Source organism: Salvelinus fontinalis, chromosome 25, assembly GCF_029448725.1.
Source record: "Salvelinus fontinalis isolate EN_2023a chromosome 25, ASM2944872v1, whole genome shotgun sequence".
In the NCBI taxonomy this organism is placed as follows: domain Eukaryota; kingdom Metazoa; phylum Chordata; class Actinopteri; order Salmoniformes; family Salmonidae; genus Salvelinus; species Salvelinus fontinalis.
In genome coordinates, this window is record NC_074689.1 from 41876717 (window position 1) to 41896672 (window position 19956).

A 19956-nucleotide genomic window follows, 5' to 3' on the forward strand; every position below is an offset into this window, starting at 1 on the left:
AGGGAGGCAGCGAGGGGAAAGGAGAGGGAGACAGCGAGGGGAGAGGAGAGGGAGGCAGCGAGGGGAGGGAGGCAGCGAGGGGAGAGGAGAGGAGAGAGAGGCAGCGAGGGGAGAGGAGAGGAGAGGGAGGCAGCGAGGGGAGAGGAGAGGAGAGGGAGGCAGCGAGGGGAGAGGAGAGGAGAGGGAGGCAGCGAGGGGAGAGGAGAGCAGAGGGAGGCAGTGAGGGGAGAGGAGAGGGAGACAGCGAGGGGAGAGGAGAGGGAGGCAGCGAGGGGAGAGGGAGGCAGCGAGGGGAGAGAAGAGGGAGGCAGTGAGGGGAGGGAGGCAGCGAGGGGAGAGGAGAGGAGAGGGAGGCAGCGAGGGGAGAGGAGAGGAGAGGGAGGCAGCGAGGGGAGAGGAGAGGTGGGCAGCGAGGGGAGAGGAGAGGAGAGGGAGGCAGTGAGGTGAGAGGAGAGGGAGGCAGCGAGGGGAGAGGAGAGGAGAGGGAGGCAGCGAGGGGAGAGGAGAGGAGAGGGAGGCAGCGAGGGGAGGGGAGAGGAGAGGGAGGCAGTGAGGGGAGAGGAGAGGGAGGCAGCGAGGGGAGAGGAGAGGGAGGCAGCGAGGGGAGAGGAGAGGGAGGCAGCGAGGGGAGAGGAGAGGGAGGCAGCGAGGAGAGGAGGGGAGAGGGAGGCAGCGGGTTTATGTATTTAGGTGGTTTAACTCATTTAGTGGAGCTGAAGCCTGCCTCAGCCCATTTACATGATAGCCAGCTGAAACTAAACAGAGGAAGAACACACACACATGTAATCACTATGCCAACATCACGGTAATAAGTTCCTTATGCTGCTGGCTAACAGGATAGTAAAAGATAGTGGAGTATGTACACATTACATAGGAGACAGGAAACCACATGGTGTTCTGTGATGTATAGATACACTGAACAAAAAAATAAACTCAATCATTTTCCATATGTACAAAAAGCTTCTTACTAAAATGTTGTGCAGAAATGGATTTACATCCCTGTTAGTGAGCTTTTGTCCTTTGCCAAGATAATCCATCCACCTGACAAGTGTGGCATATCAAGAAACTGATTAAACGGATCATTACACAGATGCACCTTGTGCTGGGGACAATAAAAGGCCACTCTAAAATGTACAGTTTTGATTGCAGGTATGTGCACGCATGCTGACTGCAGGAATGTCCAACAGAGCTGTTGCCAGAGAACTTAATGTTAATTTCTCTACCATAAGCCGCCTTCAACGTCATTTTTATAGAAATTGGCAGTACATCCAATCAGCCTCACAACCGCAGACCACGTGTAACCACACCAGCCCAGTACCTCCACATCCGTCTTCTTCACCTGCGGGATCGTCTGAGACCATCCACCTGGACAGATGATAAAACTGAGGAGTATTTCTGTCTGTAATAAAGCCCTTTTGTAGGGAAACTCATTCTGATTGGCTGGGCCTGGCTCCCCAGTGAGTGGACCTGGCTACCAAGTGGGTGGGCCTGTGCCCTCCCAGGCCCACCTATGGCTGCGCCACTGCCCAGTTATGTGAAATCCATAGATTAGGTCCTATTTAATTTATTTACATTGACTGATTTTTCCTTCTATGAACTGTAACTCAGTAAAACGTTTGAAGTTGTTGCATGTTTCGTTTCTCTTCTTGTTCAGTTTAGATATACCTTCTGTAGTAAATGATTTAGACTACTGTTTTCATTTTCTCCAGAGATCAACAGAAGTTCATTTATGACATTCTGAAATGCAGCCGGTGGTTTAATTTTCTCCACTTTTAATAAATATACATGAGTGTATTTTAACCAGTGCGAGACACTGTGATAGTGTGAGATAAAATATACACCCTTATGCAGGAAACAAAGGAAGATCATTTATCACCTTGTCAACACGGCCCTGATAACACACTGTCAACAGCAGTAGTATCTAGAATACAGCTTCTTATTTAGATGCACGTCATCTAGCAGAGACAGACAAGGCGTGTCCCTGAATATCTCTGACACGTATTTACGCCATAGCTGTAAAGTTGGCAAATGAGATTAAGGTGCAGAACGTATCATACAATCTAAACAACACGTGTTACTTTGACCCTCTTCTTCATCACAGTTGACATGAAATCAAAGCTATCAGAATAAACCGTTTCATCGTGGAATATCTTTTTTTTTTTCACAGACAAATAGAACTTTAGCAGAGACATTGCACACAATTCTAAATATATAGAGAGAAGTGCTGGTCTAGAATCTGTTTCAACCCTGTTCATGTAATCTTATGCATTATGGTCTATAGGGCCAAACTGATCCTGAATCAGAACTTCAGGCTCTATTTGATGGGTGAGTTCAGTATCTCCTGGTAGTCCTGCCGTACAGCTCGGCTGACCCTGTACAGCTTCACTCCCGTTAGAGTAAACACACTGGCCATGATGACCAGCCCCCCGATGACGTCGTAGACGGAGGGGACCATGCGCAGCACCATGAGCTGAAGCAACATGGCCACCACTATCTCCAGGTGCTGCACCGTGCTCACCAGGGCGGCGTGGAACTTGTTGAGGGCGTAGTAGACCCCCAGGAACGCCACGGTGGAACAGATACAGATCCCCGTGAGGTAGCCCCACGTCTCCCCATCCAGGGGGATGATCGGCTCCTGCATAACGAACATGGTGGAGGCGCCCCACACCGTGCCCGTCCAGCCGAACGTGAACAGGGCTGTCCACATGCTGACGCGCTCCTTGATGGCCCGGTAGACGATCATGGACAGGGCTCCGGTGAGGCCGGCCATCACCGTCATGGTGTAGCCGAACGCCTCCTTCCAGAAGGTGAGGCGGGACTTGTCCTCGTCGGCCACGTTGGGGATCATGACGAGACACAGGCCGAACACGCTGCCCACCACCGCCACTACGTCCGTGTAGCCCAGCCTCTCATCTAACAACAGGAAGGCCATCACGCCGCTGAACACCGTGGTGGTTGCGCGCCACATGATGGTGCCGTTGCTAGGCGGCACGATGGCGAAGGCGGTGTAGGCGCAGGTGATGGAGATGACGTTGCAGACACCATAGAAGAAGAGCCGGAGGCGGTACCCCTTGGGTCCGAAGGGTTCCTCCTGGTTATAAAACACCACTGTGATGGACAGAACCTGGATCACAGACCGGATGAAGATCAGCTCCAGGGACGGCACTTTGGAGCGGTCCGCCGCCAGCCGTGTAATCAGAGCCACGCAGCCGTGAGCCACCGCTGCCCCGAACAACGCCATCCAGGTGACCCGGGACGCCAGGACGTTGGCCTCCCCGAAGCTAGCCAGCTGCCCCCCGACCCCCTGGTCCCGGCTCTGGGGCTCCACCCCTCCCCATAGCGTCTTGGGGGTCTCCATGTTCCTCCTACTACTGCCTGTCACCAGTCTCTTAGCAGGGCTGGCCTTCGCAAACGAACCAAAGTCCTCAAAAGACGGAGCATCGTCGTAACCCTCGTCTCCAGGCTGGGGGAAGTGGGTGGCGTATTTCACTGTGACCGAATTGGGGTGAATCTTTACCCGCTTCTTAGATCCTCCATACGGCTTCTTCTTAGATCCTCCATACGGCTTCTGGCCCCCAGATACATCCATGTTCCTTCAGCAGATCAGAGCTGGAGAAGGACAGAGGTCAGAGTTCAACATGATTACATTACTAACTGGTGGTAATATACTGGTGGTAATATACTGACTGGTAGTAATATACTGACTGGTAGTAATATACTGGTAGTAATATACTAACTGGTGGTAATATACTGGTGGTAATATACTGGTAGTAATATACTGACTGGTGGTAATATACTGACTGGTGGTAATATACTGACTGGTGGTAATATACTGACTGGTAGTAATATACTGACTGGTGGTAATATACTGACTGGTAGTAATATACTGGTAGTAATATACTGACTGGTAGTAATATACTGACTGGTAGTAATATACTGCCTGATAGTAATATACTGACTGATAGTAATATACTGACTGGTAGTAATATACTGACTGGTGGTAATATACTGACTGGTAGTAATATACTGGTAGTAATATACTGACTGGTAGTAATATACTGACTGGTGGTAATATACTGACTGGTGGTAATATACTGACTGGTAGTAATATACTGACTGGTAGTAATATACTGACTGGTGGTAATATACTGACTGGTAGTAATATACTGGTAGTAATATACTGACTGGTAGTAATATACTGACTGGTAGTAATATACTGCCTGATAGTAATATACTGACTGATAGTAATATACTGACTGGTAGTAATATACTGACTGGTGGTAATATACTGACTGGTAGTAATATACTGACTGGTAGTAATATACTGACTGGTAGTAATATACTGACTGGTGGTAATATACTGACTGGTAGTAATATACTGACTGGTGGTAATATACTGACTGGTGGTAATATACTGACTGGTAGTAATATACTGACTGGTAGTAATATACTGACTGGTGGTAATATACTGACTGGTAGTAATATACTGGTAGTAATATACTGACTGGTAGTAATATACTGACTGGTAGTAATATACTGACTGGTGGTAATATACTGCCTGATAGTAATATACTGACTGATAGTAATATACTGACTGGTAGTAATATACTGACTGGTGGTAATATACTGACTGGTAGTAATATACTGGTAGTAATATACTGACTGGTAGTAATATACTGACTGGTGGTAATATACTGACTGGTGGTAATATACTGACTGGTAGTAATATACTGACTGGTAGTAATATACTGACTGGTGGTAATATACTGACTGGTAGTAATATACTGGTAGTAATATACTGACTGGTAGTAATATACTGACTGGTAGTAATATACTGCCTGATAGTAATATACTGACTGATAGTAATATACTGACTGGTAGTAATATACTGACTGGTGGTAATATACTGACTGGTAGTAATATACTGACTGGTAGTAATATACTGACTGGTGGTAATATACTGACTGGTGGTAATATACTGACTGGTAGTAATATACTGGTAGTAATATACTGACTGGTAGTAATATACTGACTGGTAGTAATGTACTGGTAGTAATATACTGACTGGTAGTAATATACTGACTGGTAGTAATATACTGACTGGTGGTAATATACTGACTGGTAGTAATATACTGGTAGTAATATACTGACTGGTAGTAATATACTGACTGGTAGTAATGTACTGGTAGTAATATACTGACTGGTAGTAATATACTGACTGGTAGTAATGTACTGGTAGTAATATACTGACTGGTAGTAATATACTGACTGGTAGTAATGTACTGGTAGTAATATACTGACTGGTAGTAATATACTGACTGGTGGTAATATACTGACTGGTGGTAATATACTGACTGGTAGTAATATACTGGTAGTAATATACTGACTGGTAGTAATATACTGACTGGTAGTAATGTACTGGTAGTAATATACTGACTGGTGGTAATATACTGACTGGTAGTAATATACTGGTAGTAATATACTGACTGGTAGTAATATACTGACTGGTAGTAATATACTGCCTGATAGTAATATACTGACTGATAGTAATATACTGGTAGTAATATACTGACTGGTGGTAATGTACTGACTGGTGGTAATATACTGACTGGTAGTAATATACTGACTGGTAGTAATATACTGACTGGTAGTAATATACTGACTGTAGTAATATACTGACTGGTAGTAATATACTGACTGGTAGTAATATACTGACTGGTGGTAATATACTGGTGGTAATATACTGGTAGTAATATACTGACTGGTGGTAATATACTGACTGGTAGTAATATACTGACTGGTGGTAATATACTGACTGGTAGTAATATACTGACTGGTAGTAATATACTGACTGGTAGTAATATACTGACTGGTGGTAATATACTGACTAGTAGTAATATACTGACTGGTGGTAATATACTGACTGGTAGTAATATACTGACTGGTAGTAATATACTGACTGGTAGTAATATACTGGTGGTAATATACTGACTGGTAGTAATATACTGACTGGTAGTAATATACTGACTGGTAGTAATATACTGGTGGTAATATACTGACTGGTAGTAATATACTGACTGGTGGTAATATACTGACTGGTAGTAATATACTGACTGGTAGTAATATACTCACTGGTAGTAATATACTGGTGGTAATATACTGACTGGTAGTAATATACTGACTGGTGGTAATATACTGACTGGTAGTAATATACTGACTGGTAGTAATATACTGACTGGTAGTAATATACTGTCTGGTGGTAATATACTGACTGGTGGTAATATACTGACTGGTAGTAATATACTGACTGGTGGTAATATACTGACTGGTAGTAATATACTGACTGGTGGTAATATACTGACTGGTGGTAATATACTGACTGGTAGTAATATACTGACTGGTAGTAATATACTGACTGGTGGTAATATACTGACTGGTAGTAATATACTGACTGGTAGTAATATACTGACTGGTGGTAATATACTGACTGGTGGTAATATACTGGTAGTAATATACTGACTGGTAGTAATATACTGACTGGTAGTAATATATTGACTGGTAGTAATATACTGGTGGTAATATACTGACTGGTAGTAATATACTGACTGGTAGTAATATACTGACTGGTAGTAATATACTGACTGGTGGTAATATACTGACTGGTAGTAATATACTGACTGGTGGTAATATACTGACTGGTGGTAATATACTGACTGGTGGTAATATACTGACTGGTGGTAATATACTGGTAGTAATATACTGACTGGTGGTAATATACTGACTGGTAGTAATATACTGACTGGTGGTAATATACTGACTGGTAGTAATATACTGACTGGTAGTAATATACTGACTGGTGGTAATATACTGACTGGTGGTAATATACTGACTGGTAGTAATATACTGACTGGTAGTAATATACTGGTGGTAATATACTGACTGGTAGTAATATACTGGTGGTAATATACTGACTGGTGGTAATATACTGGTAGTAATATACTGACTGGTGGTAATATACTGGTAGTAATATACTGACTGGTGGTAATATACTGACTGGTAGTAATATACTGGTAGTAATATACTGACTGGTGGTAATATACTGGTAGTAATATACTGACTGGTGGTAATATACTGGTAGTAATATACTGACTGGTGGTAATATACTGACTGGTAGTAATATACTGACTGGTAGTAATATACTGACTGGTAGTAATGTACTGGTAGTAATATACTGACTGGTAGTAATATACTGACTGGTGGTAATATACTGACTGGTGGTAATATACTGACTGGTAGTAATATACTGACTGGTAGTAATATACTGACTGGTGGTAATATACTGACTGGTAGTAATATACTGACTGGTAGTAATATACTGACTGGTGGTAATATACTGACTGGTAGTAATATACTGACTGGTAGTAATATACTGGTAGTAATATACTGACTGGTAGTAATATACTGACTGGTGGTAATATACTGACTGGTGGTAATATACTGGTAGTAATATACTGACTGGTAGTAATATACTGACTGGTAGTAATATACTGACTGGTAGTAATATACTGACTGGTGGTAATATACTGACTGGTGGTAATATACTGACTGGTAGTAATATACTGACTGGTAGTAATATACTGGTAGTAATATACTGACTGGTAGTAATATACTGACTGGTGGTAATATACTGACTGGTGGTAATATACTGGTAGTAATATACTGACTGGTAGTAATATACTGACTGGTAGTAATATACTGACTGGTAGTAATATACTGGAGGTAATATACTGACTGGTAGTAATATACTGACTGGTAGTAATATACTGGTAGTAATATACTGACTGGTAGTAATATACTGACTGGTGGTAATATACTGACTGGTGGTAATATACTGGTAGTAATATACTGACTGGTAGTAATATACTGACTGGTAGTAATATACTGACTGGTAGTAATATACTGGTGGTAATATACTGACTGGTAGTAATATACTGACTGGTAGTAATATACTGACTGGTAGTAATATACTGACTGGTAGTAATATACTGACTGGTAGTAATATACTGACTGGTGGTAATATACTGACTGGTGGTAATATACTGACTGGTAGTAATATACTGACTGGTAGTAATATACTGACTGGTAGTAATATACTGACTGGTAGTAATATACTGGTGGTAATATACTGACTGGTAGTAATATACTGACTGGTAGTAATAAACTGACTGGTGGTAATATACTGACTGGTAGTAATATACTGACTGGTAGTAATATACTGACTGGTAGTAATATACTGACTGGTAGTAATATACTGACTGGTAGTAATATACTGACTGGTAGTAATATACTGACTGGTGGTAATATACTGACTGGTGGTAATATACTGACTGGTAGTAATATACTGACTGGTAGTAATATACTGACTGGTGGTAATATACTGACTGGTAGTAATATACTGACTGGTAGTAATATACTGACTGGTAGTAATATACTGACTGGTGGTAATATACTGACTGGTGGTAATATACTGACTGGTAGTAATATACTGACTGGTAGTAATATACTGGTAGTAATATACTGACTGGTAGTAATATACTGACTGGTGGTAATATACTGACTGGTGGTAATATACTGGTAGTAATATACTGACTGGTAGTAATATACTGACTGGTAGTAATATACTGACTGGTAGTAATATACTGACTGGTAGTAATATACTGACTGGTGGTAATATACTGACTGGTGGTAATATACTGGTAGTAATATACTGACTGGTAGTAATATACTGACTGGTAGTAATATACTGACTGGTGGTAATATACTGACTGGTAGTAATATACTGACTGGTGGTAATATACTGACTGGTAGTAATATACTGACTGGTAGTAATATACTGACTGGTGGTAATATACTGACTGGTGGTAATATACTGACTGGTAGTAATATACTGACTGGTAGTAATATACTGACTGGTAGTAATATACTGACTGGTAGTAATATACTGACTGGTAGTAATATACTGACTGGTGGTAATATACTGACTGGTAGTAATATACTGACTGGTGGTAATATACTGACTGGTGGTAATATACTGACTGGTAGTAATATACTGACTGGTAGTAATATACTGGTAGTAATATACTGACTGGTGGTAAGATACTGACTGGTAGTAATATACTGACTGGTGGTAATATACTGACTGGTAGTAATATACTGACTGGTGGTAATATACTGACTGGTAGTAATATACTGACTGGTAGTAATATACTGGTAGTAATATACTGACTGGTGGTAATATACTGACTGGTAGTAATATACTGACTGGTGGTAATATACTGACTGGTGGTAATATACTGGTAGTAATATACTGACTGGTAGTAATATACTGACTGGTAGTAATATACTGACTGGTAGTAATATACTGACTGGTAGTAATATACTGGCTGGTAGTAATATACTGACTGGTAGTAATATACTGGTAGTAATATACTGACTGGTAGTAATATACTGACTGGTAGTAATATACTGACTGGTAGTAATATACTGACTGGTAGTAATATACTGACTGGTGGTAATATACTGACTGGTGGTAATATACTGACTGGTGGTAATATACTGGTAGTAATATACTGACTGGTGGTAATATACTGACTGGTGGTAATATACTGGTAGTAATATACTGACTGGTGGTAATATACTGACTGGTGGTAATATACTGGTAGTAATATACTGACTGGTAGTAATATACTGGTAGTAATACACTGACTGGTGGTAATATACTGACTGGTGGTAATATACTGGTAGTAATATACTGACTGGTGGTAATATACTGACTGGTGGTAATATACTGGTAGTAATACACTGACTGGTAGTAATATACTGACTGGTGGTAATATACTGACTGGTGGTAATATACTGGTAGTAATATACTGACTGGTAGTAATATACTGGTGGTAATATACTGACTGGTGGTAATATACTGGTAGTAATATACTGACTGGTGGTAATATACTGGTGGTAATATACTGACTGGTGGTAATATACTGGTAGTAATATACTGACTGGTGGTAATATACTGACTGGTGGTAATATACTGACTGGTAGTAATATACTGGTAGTAATATACTGACTGGTGGTAATATACTGGTGGTAATATACTGACTGGTGGTAATATACTGACTGGTGGTAATATACTGACTGGTGGTAATATACTGGTATTAATATACTGACTGGTAGTAATATACTGACTGGTAGTAATATACTGACTGGTGGTAATATACTGGTGGTAATATACTGACTGGTGGTAATATACTGACTGGTAGTAATATACTGACTGGTAGTAATATACTGACTGGTGGTAATATACTGACTGGTAGTAATATACTGACTGGTGGTAATATACTGACTGATAGGAATATACTGGTAGTAATATACTGACTGGTGGTAATATACTGACTGGTAGTAATATACTGACTGGTGGTAATATACTGGTGGTAATATACTGACTGGTAGTAATATACTGACTGGTGGTAATATACTGACTGGTGGTAATATACTGACTGGTAGTAATATACTGACTGGTGGTAATATACTGACTGGTAGTAATATACTGACTGGTGGTAATATACTGACTGGTAGTAATATACTGACTGGTAGTAATATACTGGTGGTAATATACTGACTGGTGGTAATATACTGACTGGTGGTAATATACTGACTGGTAGTAATATACTGACTGGTGGTAATATACTGACTGGTGGTAATATACTGACTGGTAGTAATATACTGGTGGTAATATACTGACTGGTGGTAATATACTGACTGGTAGTAATATACTGACTGGTGGTAATATACTGACTGGTAGTAATATACTGACTGGTAGTAATATACTGACTGGTAGTAATATACTGACTGGTGGTAATATACTGACTGGTGGTAATATACTGACTGGTAGTAATATACTGACTGGTGGTAGTAATATACTGACTTGTAGTAATATACTGACTGGTGGTAATATACTGACTGGTAGTAATATACTGACTGGTGGTAATATACTGACTGGTAGTAATATACTGACTGGTAGTAATATACTGACTGGTAGTAATATACTGACTGGTAGTAATATACTGACTGGTGGTAATATACTGACTGGTGGTAATATACTGACTGGTAGTAATATACTGACTGGTAGTAATATACTGACTGGTAGTAATATACTGACTGGTAGTAATATACTGACTGGTAGTAATATACTGACTGGTGGTAATATACTGACTGGTGGTAATATACTGACTGGTAGTAATATACTGACTGGTAGTAATATACTGACTGGTAGTAATATACTGACTGGTAGTAATATACTGACTGGTGGTAATATACTGACTGGTAGTAATATACTGACTGGTGGTAATATACTGACTGGTAGTAATATACTGACTGGTGGTAATATACTGACTGGTGGTAATATACTGACTGGTAGTAATATACTGACTGGTGGTAATATACTGACTGGTGGTAATATACTGACTGGTAGTAATATACTGACTGGTGGTAATATACTGACTGGTAGTAATATACTGACTGGTAGTAATATACTGACTGGTAGTAATATACTGACTGGTGGTAATATACTGACTGGTGGTAATATACTGACTGGTGGTAATATACTGGTGGTAATATACTGACTGGTAGTAATATACTGACTGGTAGTAATATACTGACTGGTAGTAATATACTGACTGGTGGTAATATACTGACTGGTGGTAATATACTGACTGGTGGTAATATACTGACTGGTGGTAATATACTGACTGGTAGTAATATACTGGCTGGTAGTAATATACTGGTAGTAATATACTGACTGGTGGTAATATACTGACTGGTGGTAATATACTGACTGGTGGTAATATACTGACTGGTAGTAATATACTGACTGGTGGTAATATACTGACTGATAGGAATATACTGGTAGTAATATACTGACTGGTGGTAATATACTGACTGGTAGTAATATACTGACTGGTGGTAATATACTGGTGGTAATATACTGACTGGTAGTAATATACTGACTGGTGGTAATATACTGACTGGTGGTAATATACTGACTGGTAGTAATATACTGACTGGTGGTAATATACTGACTGGTAGTAATATACTGACTGGTGGTAATATACTGACTGGTAGTAATATACTGACTGGTAGTAATATACTGGTGGTAATATACTGACTGGTGGTAATATACTGACTGGTGGTAATATACTGACTGGTAGTAATATACTGACTGGGTGTAATATACTGACTGGTAGTAATATACTGACTGGTAGTAATATACTGACTGGTAGTAATATACTGACTGGTGGTAATATACTGACTGGTGGTAATATACTGACTGGTAGTAATATACTGACTGGTAGTAATATACTGACTGGTAGTAATATACTGACTGGTGGTAATATACTGACTGGTAGTAATATACTGACTGGTAGTAATATACTGACTGGTAGTAATATACTGACTGGTGGTAATATACTGACTGGTAGTAATATACTGACTGGTAGTAATATACTGACTGGTGGTAATATACTGACTGGTAGTAATATACTGACTGGTAGTAATATACTGACTGGTGGTAATATACTGACTGGTAGTAATATACTGACTGGTAGTAATATACTGACTGGTAGTAATATACTGTCTGGTGGTAATATACTGACTGGTGGTAATATACTGACTGGTAGTAATATACTGACTGGTAGTAATATACTGACTGGTAGTAATATACTGACTGGTAGTAATATACTGGTAGTAATATACTGACTGGTAGTAATATACTGGTAGTAATATACTGACTGGTAGTAATATACTGACTGGTAGTAATATACTGACTGGTAGTAATATACTGGTGGTAATATACTGACTGGTGGTAATATACTGACTGGTAGTAATATACTGACTGGTAGTAGTATACTCGTAGTAATATACTGACTGGTAGTAATATACTGACTGGTAGTAATATACTGACTGGTAGTAATATACTGGTAGTAATATACTGACTGGTAGTAATATACTGACTGGTAGTAATATACTGACTGGTAGTAATATACTGACTGGTAGTAATATACTGACAGGTGGTAATATACTGACTGGTAGTAATATACTGACTGGTAGTAATATACTGACTGGTGGTAATATACTGGTAGTAATATACTGGTAGTAATATACTGGTAGTAATATACTGGTAGTAATATACTGACTGGTAGTAATATACTGGTAGTAATATACTGACTGGTAGTAATTTACTGACTGGTGGTAATATACTGGTAGTAATATACTGACTGGTGGTAATATACTGGTAGTAATATACTGACTGGTAGTAGTATACTGGTAGTAATATACTGACTGGTAGTAATATACTGGTAGTAATATACTGACTGGTAGTAATATACTGGTAGTAATATACTGACTGGTAGTAATATACTGGTAGTAATATACTGACTGGTAGTAATATACTGGTAGTAATATACTGACTGGTAGTAATATACTGGTAGTAATATACTGACTGGTAGTAATATACTGACTGGTGGTAATATACTGGCTGGTAGTAATATACTGACTGGTGGTAATATACTGGTAGTAATATACTGACTGGTGGTAATATACTGACTGGTGGTAATATACTGACTGGTGGTAATATACTGACTGGTGGTAATATACTGACTGGTAGTAATATACTGACTGGTAGTAATATACTGACTGGTGGTAATATACTGACTGGTGGTAATATACTGACTGGTGGTAATATACTGACTGGTGGTAATATACTGACTGGTAGTAATATACTGACTGGTAGTAATATACTGACTGGTAGTAATATACTGGTAGTAATATACTGACTGGTAGTAATATACTGGTAGTAATATACTGACTGGTAGTAATATACTGGTAGTAATATACTGACTGGTAGTAATATACTGACTGGTAGTAATATACTGACTGGTGGTAATATACTGACTGGTAGTAATATACTGGTAGTAATATACTGACTGGTAGTAATATACTGGTAGTAATATACTGACTGGTAGTAGTATACTGGTAGTAATATACTGACTGGTAGTAATATACTGGTAGTAATATACTGACTGGTAGTAATATACTGGTAGTAATATACTGACTGGTAGTAATATACTGGTAGTAATATACTGACTGGTAGTAATATACTGGTAGTAATATACTGACTGGTAGTAATATACTGGTAGTAATATACTGACTGGTAGTAATATACTGACTGGTGGTAATATACTGGCTGGTAGTAATATACTGACTGGTGGTAATATACTGGTAGTAATATACTGACTGGTGGTAATATACTGACTGGTAGTAATGTACTGGTAGTAATATACTGACTGGTAGTAATATACTGACTGGTAGTAATATACTGGCTGGTAGTAATATACTGACTGGTGGTAATATACTGGTAGTAATATACTGACTGGTATTAATATACTGACTGGTAGTAATGTACTGGCTGGTAGTAATATACTGACTGGTAGTAATATACTGACTGGTGGTAATATACTGGCTGGTAGTAATATACTGACTGGTGGTAATATACTGGTAGTAATATACTGACTGGTAGTAATATTCTGACTGGTAGTAATGTACTGGTAGTAATATACTGACTGGTGGTAATATACTGACTGGTGGTAATATACTGGTAGTAATATACTGACTGGTAGTAATATACTGACTGGTGGTAATGTACTGGTAGTAATATACTGACTGGTAGTAATATACTGACTGGTGGTAATATACTGACTGGTAGTAATGTACTGGTAGTAATATACTGACTGGTGGTAATATACTGGTAGTAATATACTGACTGGTAGTAATATACTGACTGGTAGTAATGTACTGGTAGTAATATACTGACTGGTGGTAATATACTGACTGGTGGTAATATACTGGTAGTAATATACTGACTGGTAGTAATATACTGACTGGTAGTAATGTACTGGTAGTAATATACTGACTGGTAGTAATATACTGACTGGTGGTAATATACTGACTGGTAGTAATGTACTGGTAGTAATATACTGACTGGTGGTAATATACTGGTAGTAATATACTGACTGGTAGTAATATACTGACTGGTAGTAATGTACTGGTAGTAATATACTGACTGGTAGTAATGTACTGGTAGTAATATACTGACTGGTAGTAATATACTGACTGGTAGTAATATACTAGTAGTAATATACTGACTGGTGGTAATATACTGGCTGGTAGTAATATACTGACTGGTGGTAATATACTGGTAGTAATATACTGACTGGTAGTAATATTCTGACTGGTAGTAATGTACTGGTAGTAATATACTGACTGGTGGTAATATACTGACTGGTGGTAATATACTGGTAGTAATATACTGACTGGTAGTAATATACTGACTGGTGGTAATGTACTGGTAGTAATATACTGACTGGTAGTAATATACTGACTGGTGGTAATATACTGACTGGTAGTAATGTACTGGTAGTAATATACTGACTGGTGGTAATATACTGGTAGTAATATACTGACTGGTAGTAATATACTGACTGGTAGTAATGTACTGGTAGTAATATACTGACTGGTGGTAATATACTGACTGGTGGTAATATACTGGTAGTAATATACTGACTGGTAGTAATATACTGACTGGTAGTAATGTACTGGTAGTAATATACTGACTGGTAGTAATATACTGACTGGTGGTAATATACTGACTGGTAGTAATGTACTGGTAGTAATATACTGACTGGTGGTAATATACTGGTAGTAATATACTGACTGGTAGTAATATACTGACTGGTAGTAATGTACTGGTAGTAATATACTGACTGGTAGTAATGTACTGGTAGTAATATACTGACTGGTAGTAATATACTGACTGGTAGTAATATACTAGTAGTAATATACTGACTGGTGGTAATATACTGTTTCTTGAGTTATATCAAATAATGTATCTGAAATGTTAAAAACATGATTGTTTATGGAACAATCCACAAGAAATAAAAAATGAAAATGTTTTTAAAAATATGAATATATCGTGCAGTCTTGGAACAGCAAAGGGAGGAATACCATAGAAAGAGTGTCTTCCCACAGATGAAACACTTACATAATTCATAACTCGCTGCCTCAGTGGTCTCCTTTTCTGGCACTGTCTTTCTCTCCCTGTCTCTTTTGCATTTCCCTCCTGTGTGGTCTCTATCCTATATATCCTGGCAGTGCTAGTTCAGCTGAGGCACAGAGAGAGGGCTAATGTAATAAAGCAAGCTGTGATGATGCTATAGGGGGGGGGGGGGGGGGGGGGACTCTTCTCTCTACCCTCCATATTGGACCAGAGACATAATTACACAGTTAAATGAGTCACATGATGTTTCCCTATTAGCTGCTTGACTGGGCGTCCAAAAAGATGCCACCCCTATTGAGGGTAATCACAGCTTGATGCATGCTGCCGTGCACTAGCCTGCCGTGCACTAGCCTGCCGTGCACTAGCCTGCCGTGCACTAGCTTAGCCTACTAATAATAACTACACAGAGACCAGAGTGGGAACGGAGAGTACAAATTATATTCAAATGTTCTACAATCTAATGATAAGAAGCATTTCTAAAAGTCTTGTAAAAATCTAAACACATTGTGTTTTAACAAAATACAGCAGACCTATCCTTGGTCTTACAATACATTATATTCCAATCCAATACTAAATGGCTTCATGAATCCACCCCCATAATGCAGACAGAGGATCTTCATTTCATCACTCTTTTGTTGCTGAGAAGTTTCTTGCACAGTAGGAATACCAAGCGTGTAGTGTATTTGAGGTTTAAAAAGGCGTCTAAAGTTTGAGATTCTAATTTTACATTTTACAATGAAAAAATGTAACAAGCCCTACAAAAATGTCCATTAATTATAATCAACATAATAATTTACATTTCATCCTGCTGTGGGATTATTTTTCTTCTGTAACAAACTGGCTCAAATTAACATCCTACATCTGTAGACAGGAAACATCCAACAACAGGAAATATCCAACAACAGAGCCCTCAGACCAGTCTCCTGCTCTCCTACCCATAACCAGCGGTATTCCTCTGAACCCTGGACATTTGGAAGGTAATGGAACTATTCTCAAAATACCTTCCCGATGACCAAATGAACATCCATGACTATTTCTAACAGAAACCCGGACAGCTTTAGCTGTAAGCTTTTTCTCCCACCCCGGGGTGGTGGTTTCCAGCCCCATGCAGCACAGCTCTTGATAATAATGGATTAACAGCTGGAGAATGATAAACCCTCCTTGGCTATACCAAACTGGAAGTCTGCCCAACACACTGCAATCTCAGTTCCTACCACAAGGGGGCAGGGGCAGAGATATGTGCCTTCCTATCTGACACACCTCCCACCACATCACCATCACCTCAGTCTCTATTTCTCCATCTGTCTCTCTCTCCCTCTGTCTCTATATATCTCTGTCTTTTTATCTCTGTCTCTCCCTCTGTCTCTCTATATCTCGGTCTCTCTCCCTCTGTCTCCCTCTGTCTCTCCCTCCCTCTGTCTCTCTCCCTCTGTCTCTATATATCTCTGTCTCTCTCCCTATGTCTCTCTATATCTCTGTCTCTCTCTCTGTCTCTATATATCTCTGTCTCTCTCCCTATGTCTCTCTATATCTCTGTCTCTCTCTCTGTCTCTATATATCTCTGTCTCCCTCTCTCTGTCTCTATATATCTCTGTCTCTTCCTCCCTCTGTCTCTCTATATCTCTGTCTCCCTCCCTCTGTCTCTCTATATCTCTGTCTCTCTCCCTCTGTTCTATATATCTCTGTCTCCCTCTTTCTGTCTCTATATATCTCTGTCTCTCCCTCCCTCTGTCTCTCTCCCTCTGTCTCTATATATCTCTGTCCCTCCCTCCCTCTGTCTCTATATATCTCTGTCTCTCTCTCTGTCTCCCTCCCTCTGTCTCTCTATATCTCTGTCTCTCTCTCTGTCTCCCTCCCTCTGTATCTCCCTCTGTCTCTATATATCTCTCTCTCTCCCTCTGTCTCTATATATCTCTGTCTCCCTCCCTCCCTCTGTCTCTATATATCTCTGTCTCTCTCTCTGTCTCCCTCCCTCTGTCTCTCTATATCTCTGTCTCTCTCTCTGTCTCCCTCCCTCTGTATCTCCCTCTGTCTCTATATATCTCTGTCTCTCCCTCTGTCTCTCTATATCTCTGTCTCTCTCCCTCCCTCCCTCTGTCTATATATCTCTGTCTCTCTCTCCCTCTGTCTCTCTATATCTCTCTCCCCCTCCTTCTGTCTCTCCCTCCCTCTGTCTCTCTATATATCTGTCTCTCTCCCTCTGTCTCTCTGTTTATCTGTCTCTCCCTCCCTCTGTCTCTATATATCTCTGTCTCTCCCTCCCTCTGTCTCTATATATCTTTCTCACTCTGCTACCCCCACCCTCTCATCTCTGATACATTTCCTTCTGGTTCACATATTCGATTACTATAAGTCATAAATAACTGATTTGCTTCTATTTCAAGTAGCCTATGGCTGTTGAAAAGACTATGTCTGGAAAAGCCTGACGAGTTTAAAAGGTATTTATTCATTTAGGTGGAAACAATTTGCTCGAGGAAAAAGTGGTATTTTGAGAGGGTAGAATTCATAATCAAACGTATGAAAAGGGAGAAATCACAATTTCACCCGGGAGGTCTTGGATAAATCATGGAACCAACCTTGAACCAATCTCGATTCAAATTCAAATAATCTCAGAATAAAGATTTTTCTAATATATATTTTTTTATTACATTAATATAAACTAAACCCATATATAGCTTCCAACGACAGTGGCAATACTTTTGATATTTACGCATGCAGACTACTCGTGCGCAATTCGTTAACATTTGACGTCAACATGCGCCAGTTTCTATCGTTCCGGTTGGTCTTCAACAATATATACATCTGAAATGTGTCCATTTCATGAGAAAGCCTGTCATTATAACATAAAGTAATAATATTGAGGCAGTATAGTGCGATACAGAACCGCGATATGTCTGGTCAAACAGAACTACATATCCAGTGCACAATTATATTATTCAAAAACGATCTCATTCTGTAAAAATGTGAAATATCACTTACCCTTTCGATAAAATAAGTTCCTATCTACGGAAAAGCACTATTTGCATCCTAAATGATAACATTCTTTGATTTCTTGTTCTCTAAATTTGGAGAACTGCGCTTGTCATTTCTCCATCTTCCCGTGGAGTGGAAGCTGCGCGTCTTCAACAGACAAGGTGTCTGTGTGCGCGAGATGTTCTCCACGCCTTCGATTGGTTGACGTTGATGGACGCGAGTGAAAGAATGGCTGGAACTGATGGAAGAAGGAAGCTACCGTGTCTCTCTCTCCCCCCTCAAAACATTACACACCAAGACCACCACTAGGAAAAATGTCCCCAACTACCATGGGTTGGGTTGGGGGGATGTGTGTGTCCAACCTGGGCTCAGACCATTGAGTGTTATTCTGCATGTAAATTTCCGATACACTCCATGTATATGATACATTAGGTTTCGTATGGTATGTATTCATTTTTTGTCCATCACCCATTTCCTATGATATTTAATTAGGCAAGTGTAACGGATGTGAAATGGCTAGCTAGTTAGCGGGTACGCGCTCGTAGCATTTCAATCAGTAGCATTTCAACCGCGGCCCTTGCTCTGCGGCTTTTGTGGAGCGATGGGTAACGACGCTTGGTGGGTGTCAGTTGTTGATGTGTGCAGAGGGTCCCTGGTTCGCGCCCGTGTCGGGGCGAGGGGACGGTTTAAAGTTATACTGTTACACAAGTCAGTTAAGAACAAATTCTTATTTACAACGATGGCCTTGGAACAGTGGGTTAACTGCCTTGTTCTGGAGCAGAACGACAGATGTTTACCTTGTCAGCTCAGGG

The 19956-nt window shown here is 39.7% G+C and overlaps 1 protein-coding gene across 1 annotated transcript; it reads right to left on the minus strand.

Annotated features, from left to right (window-relative positions):
* Window positions 1-1755: 1755 nt before the first annotated feature.
* On the minus strand, window positions 1756-19493 carry LOC129823281 (solute carrier family 35 member G2-like). Its single transcript, XM_055882213.1, has 2 exons — window positions 19151-19493; window positions 1756-3609 (listed from the first exon to the last, which is right to left on the minus strand). Exon 2 carries the CDS (start codon window positions 3587-3589, stop codon window positions 2315-2317), a length of 1275 nt encoding a protein of 424 aa, XP_055738188.1. The 5' UTR covers window positions 3590-3609; window positions 19151-19493; the 3' UTR covers window positions 1756-2314.
* Window positions 19494-19956: the final 463 nt, after the last annotated feature.

Coding starts and splice junctions, on each gene's coding strand:
- LOC129823281 (XM_055882213.1), bottom strand. CDS start 3,589: ATGGATGTATCTGGGGGCCAGAAGCCGTATGGAGGATCTAAGAAGAAG.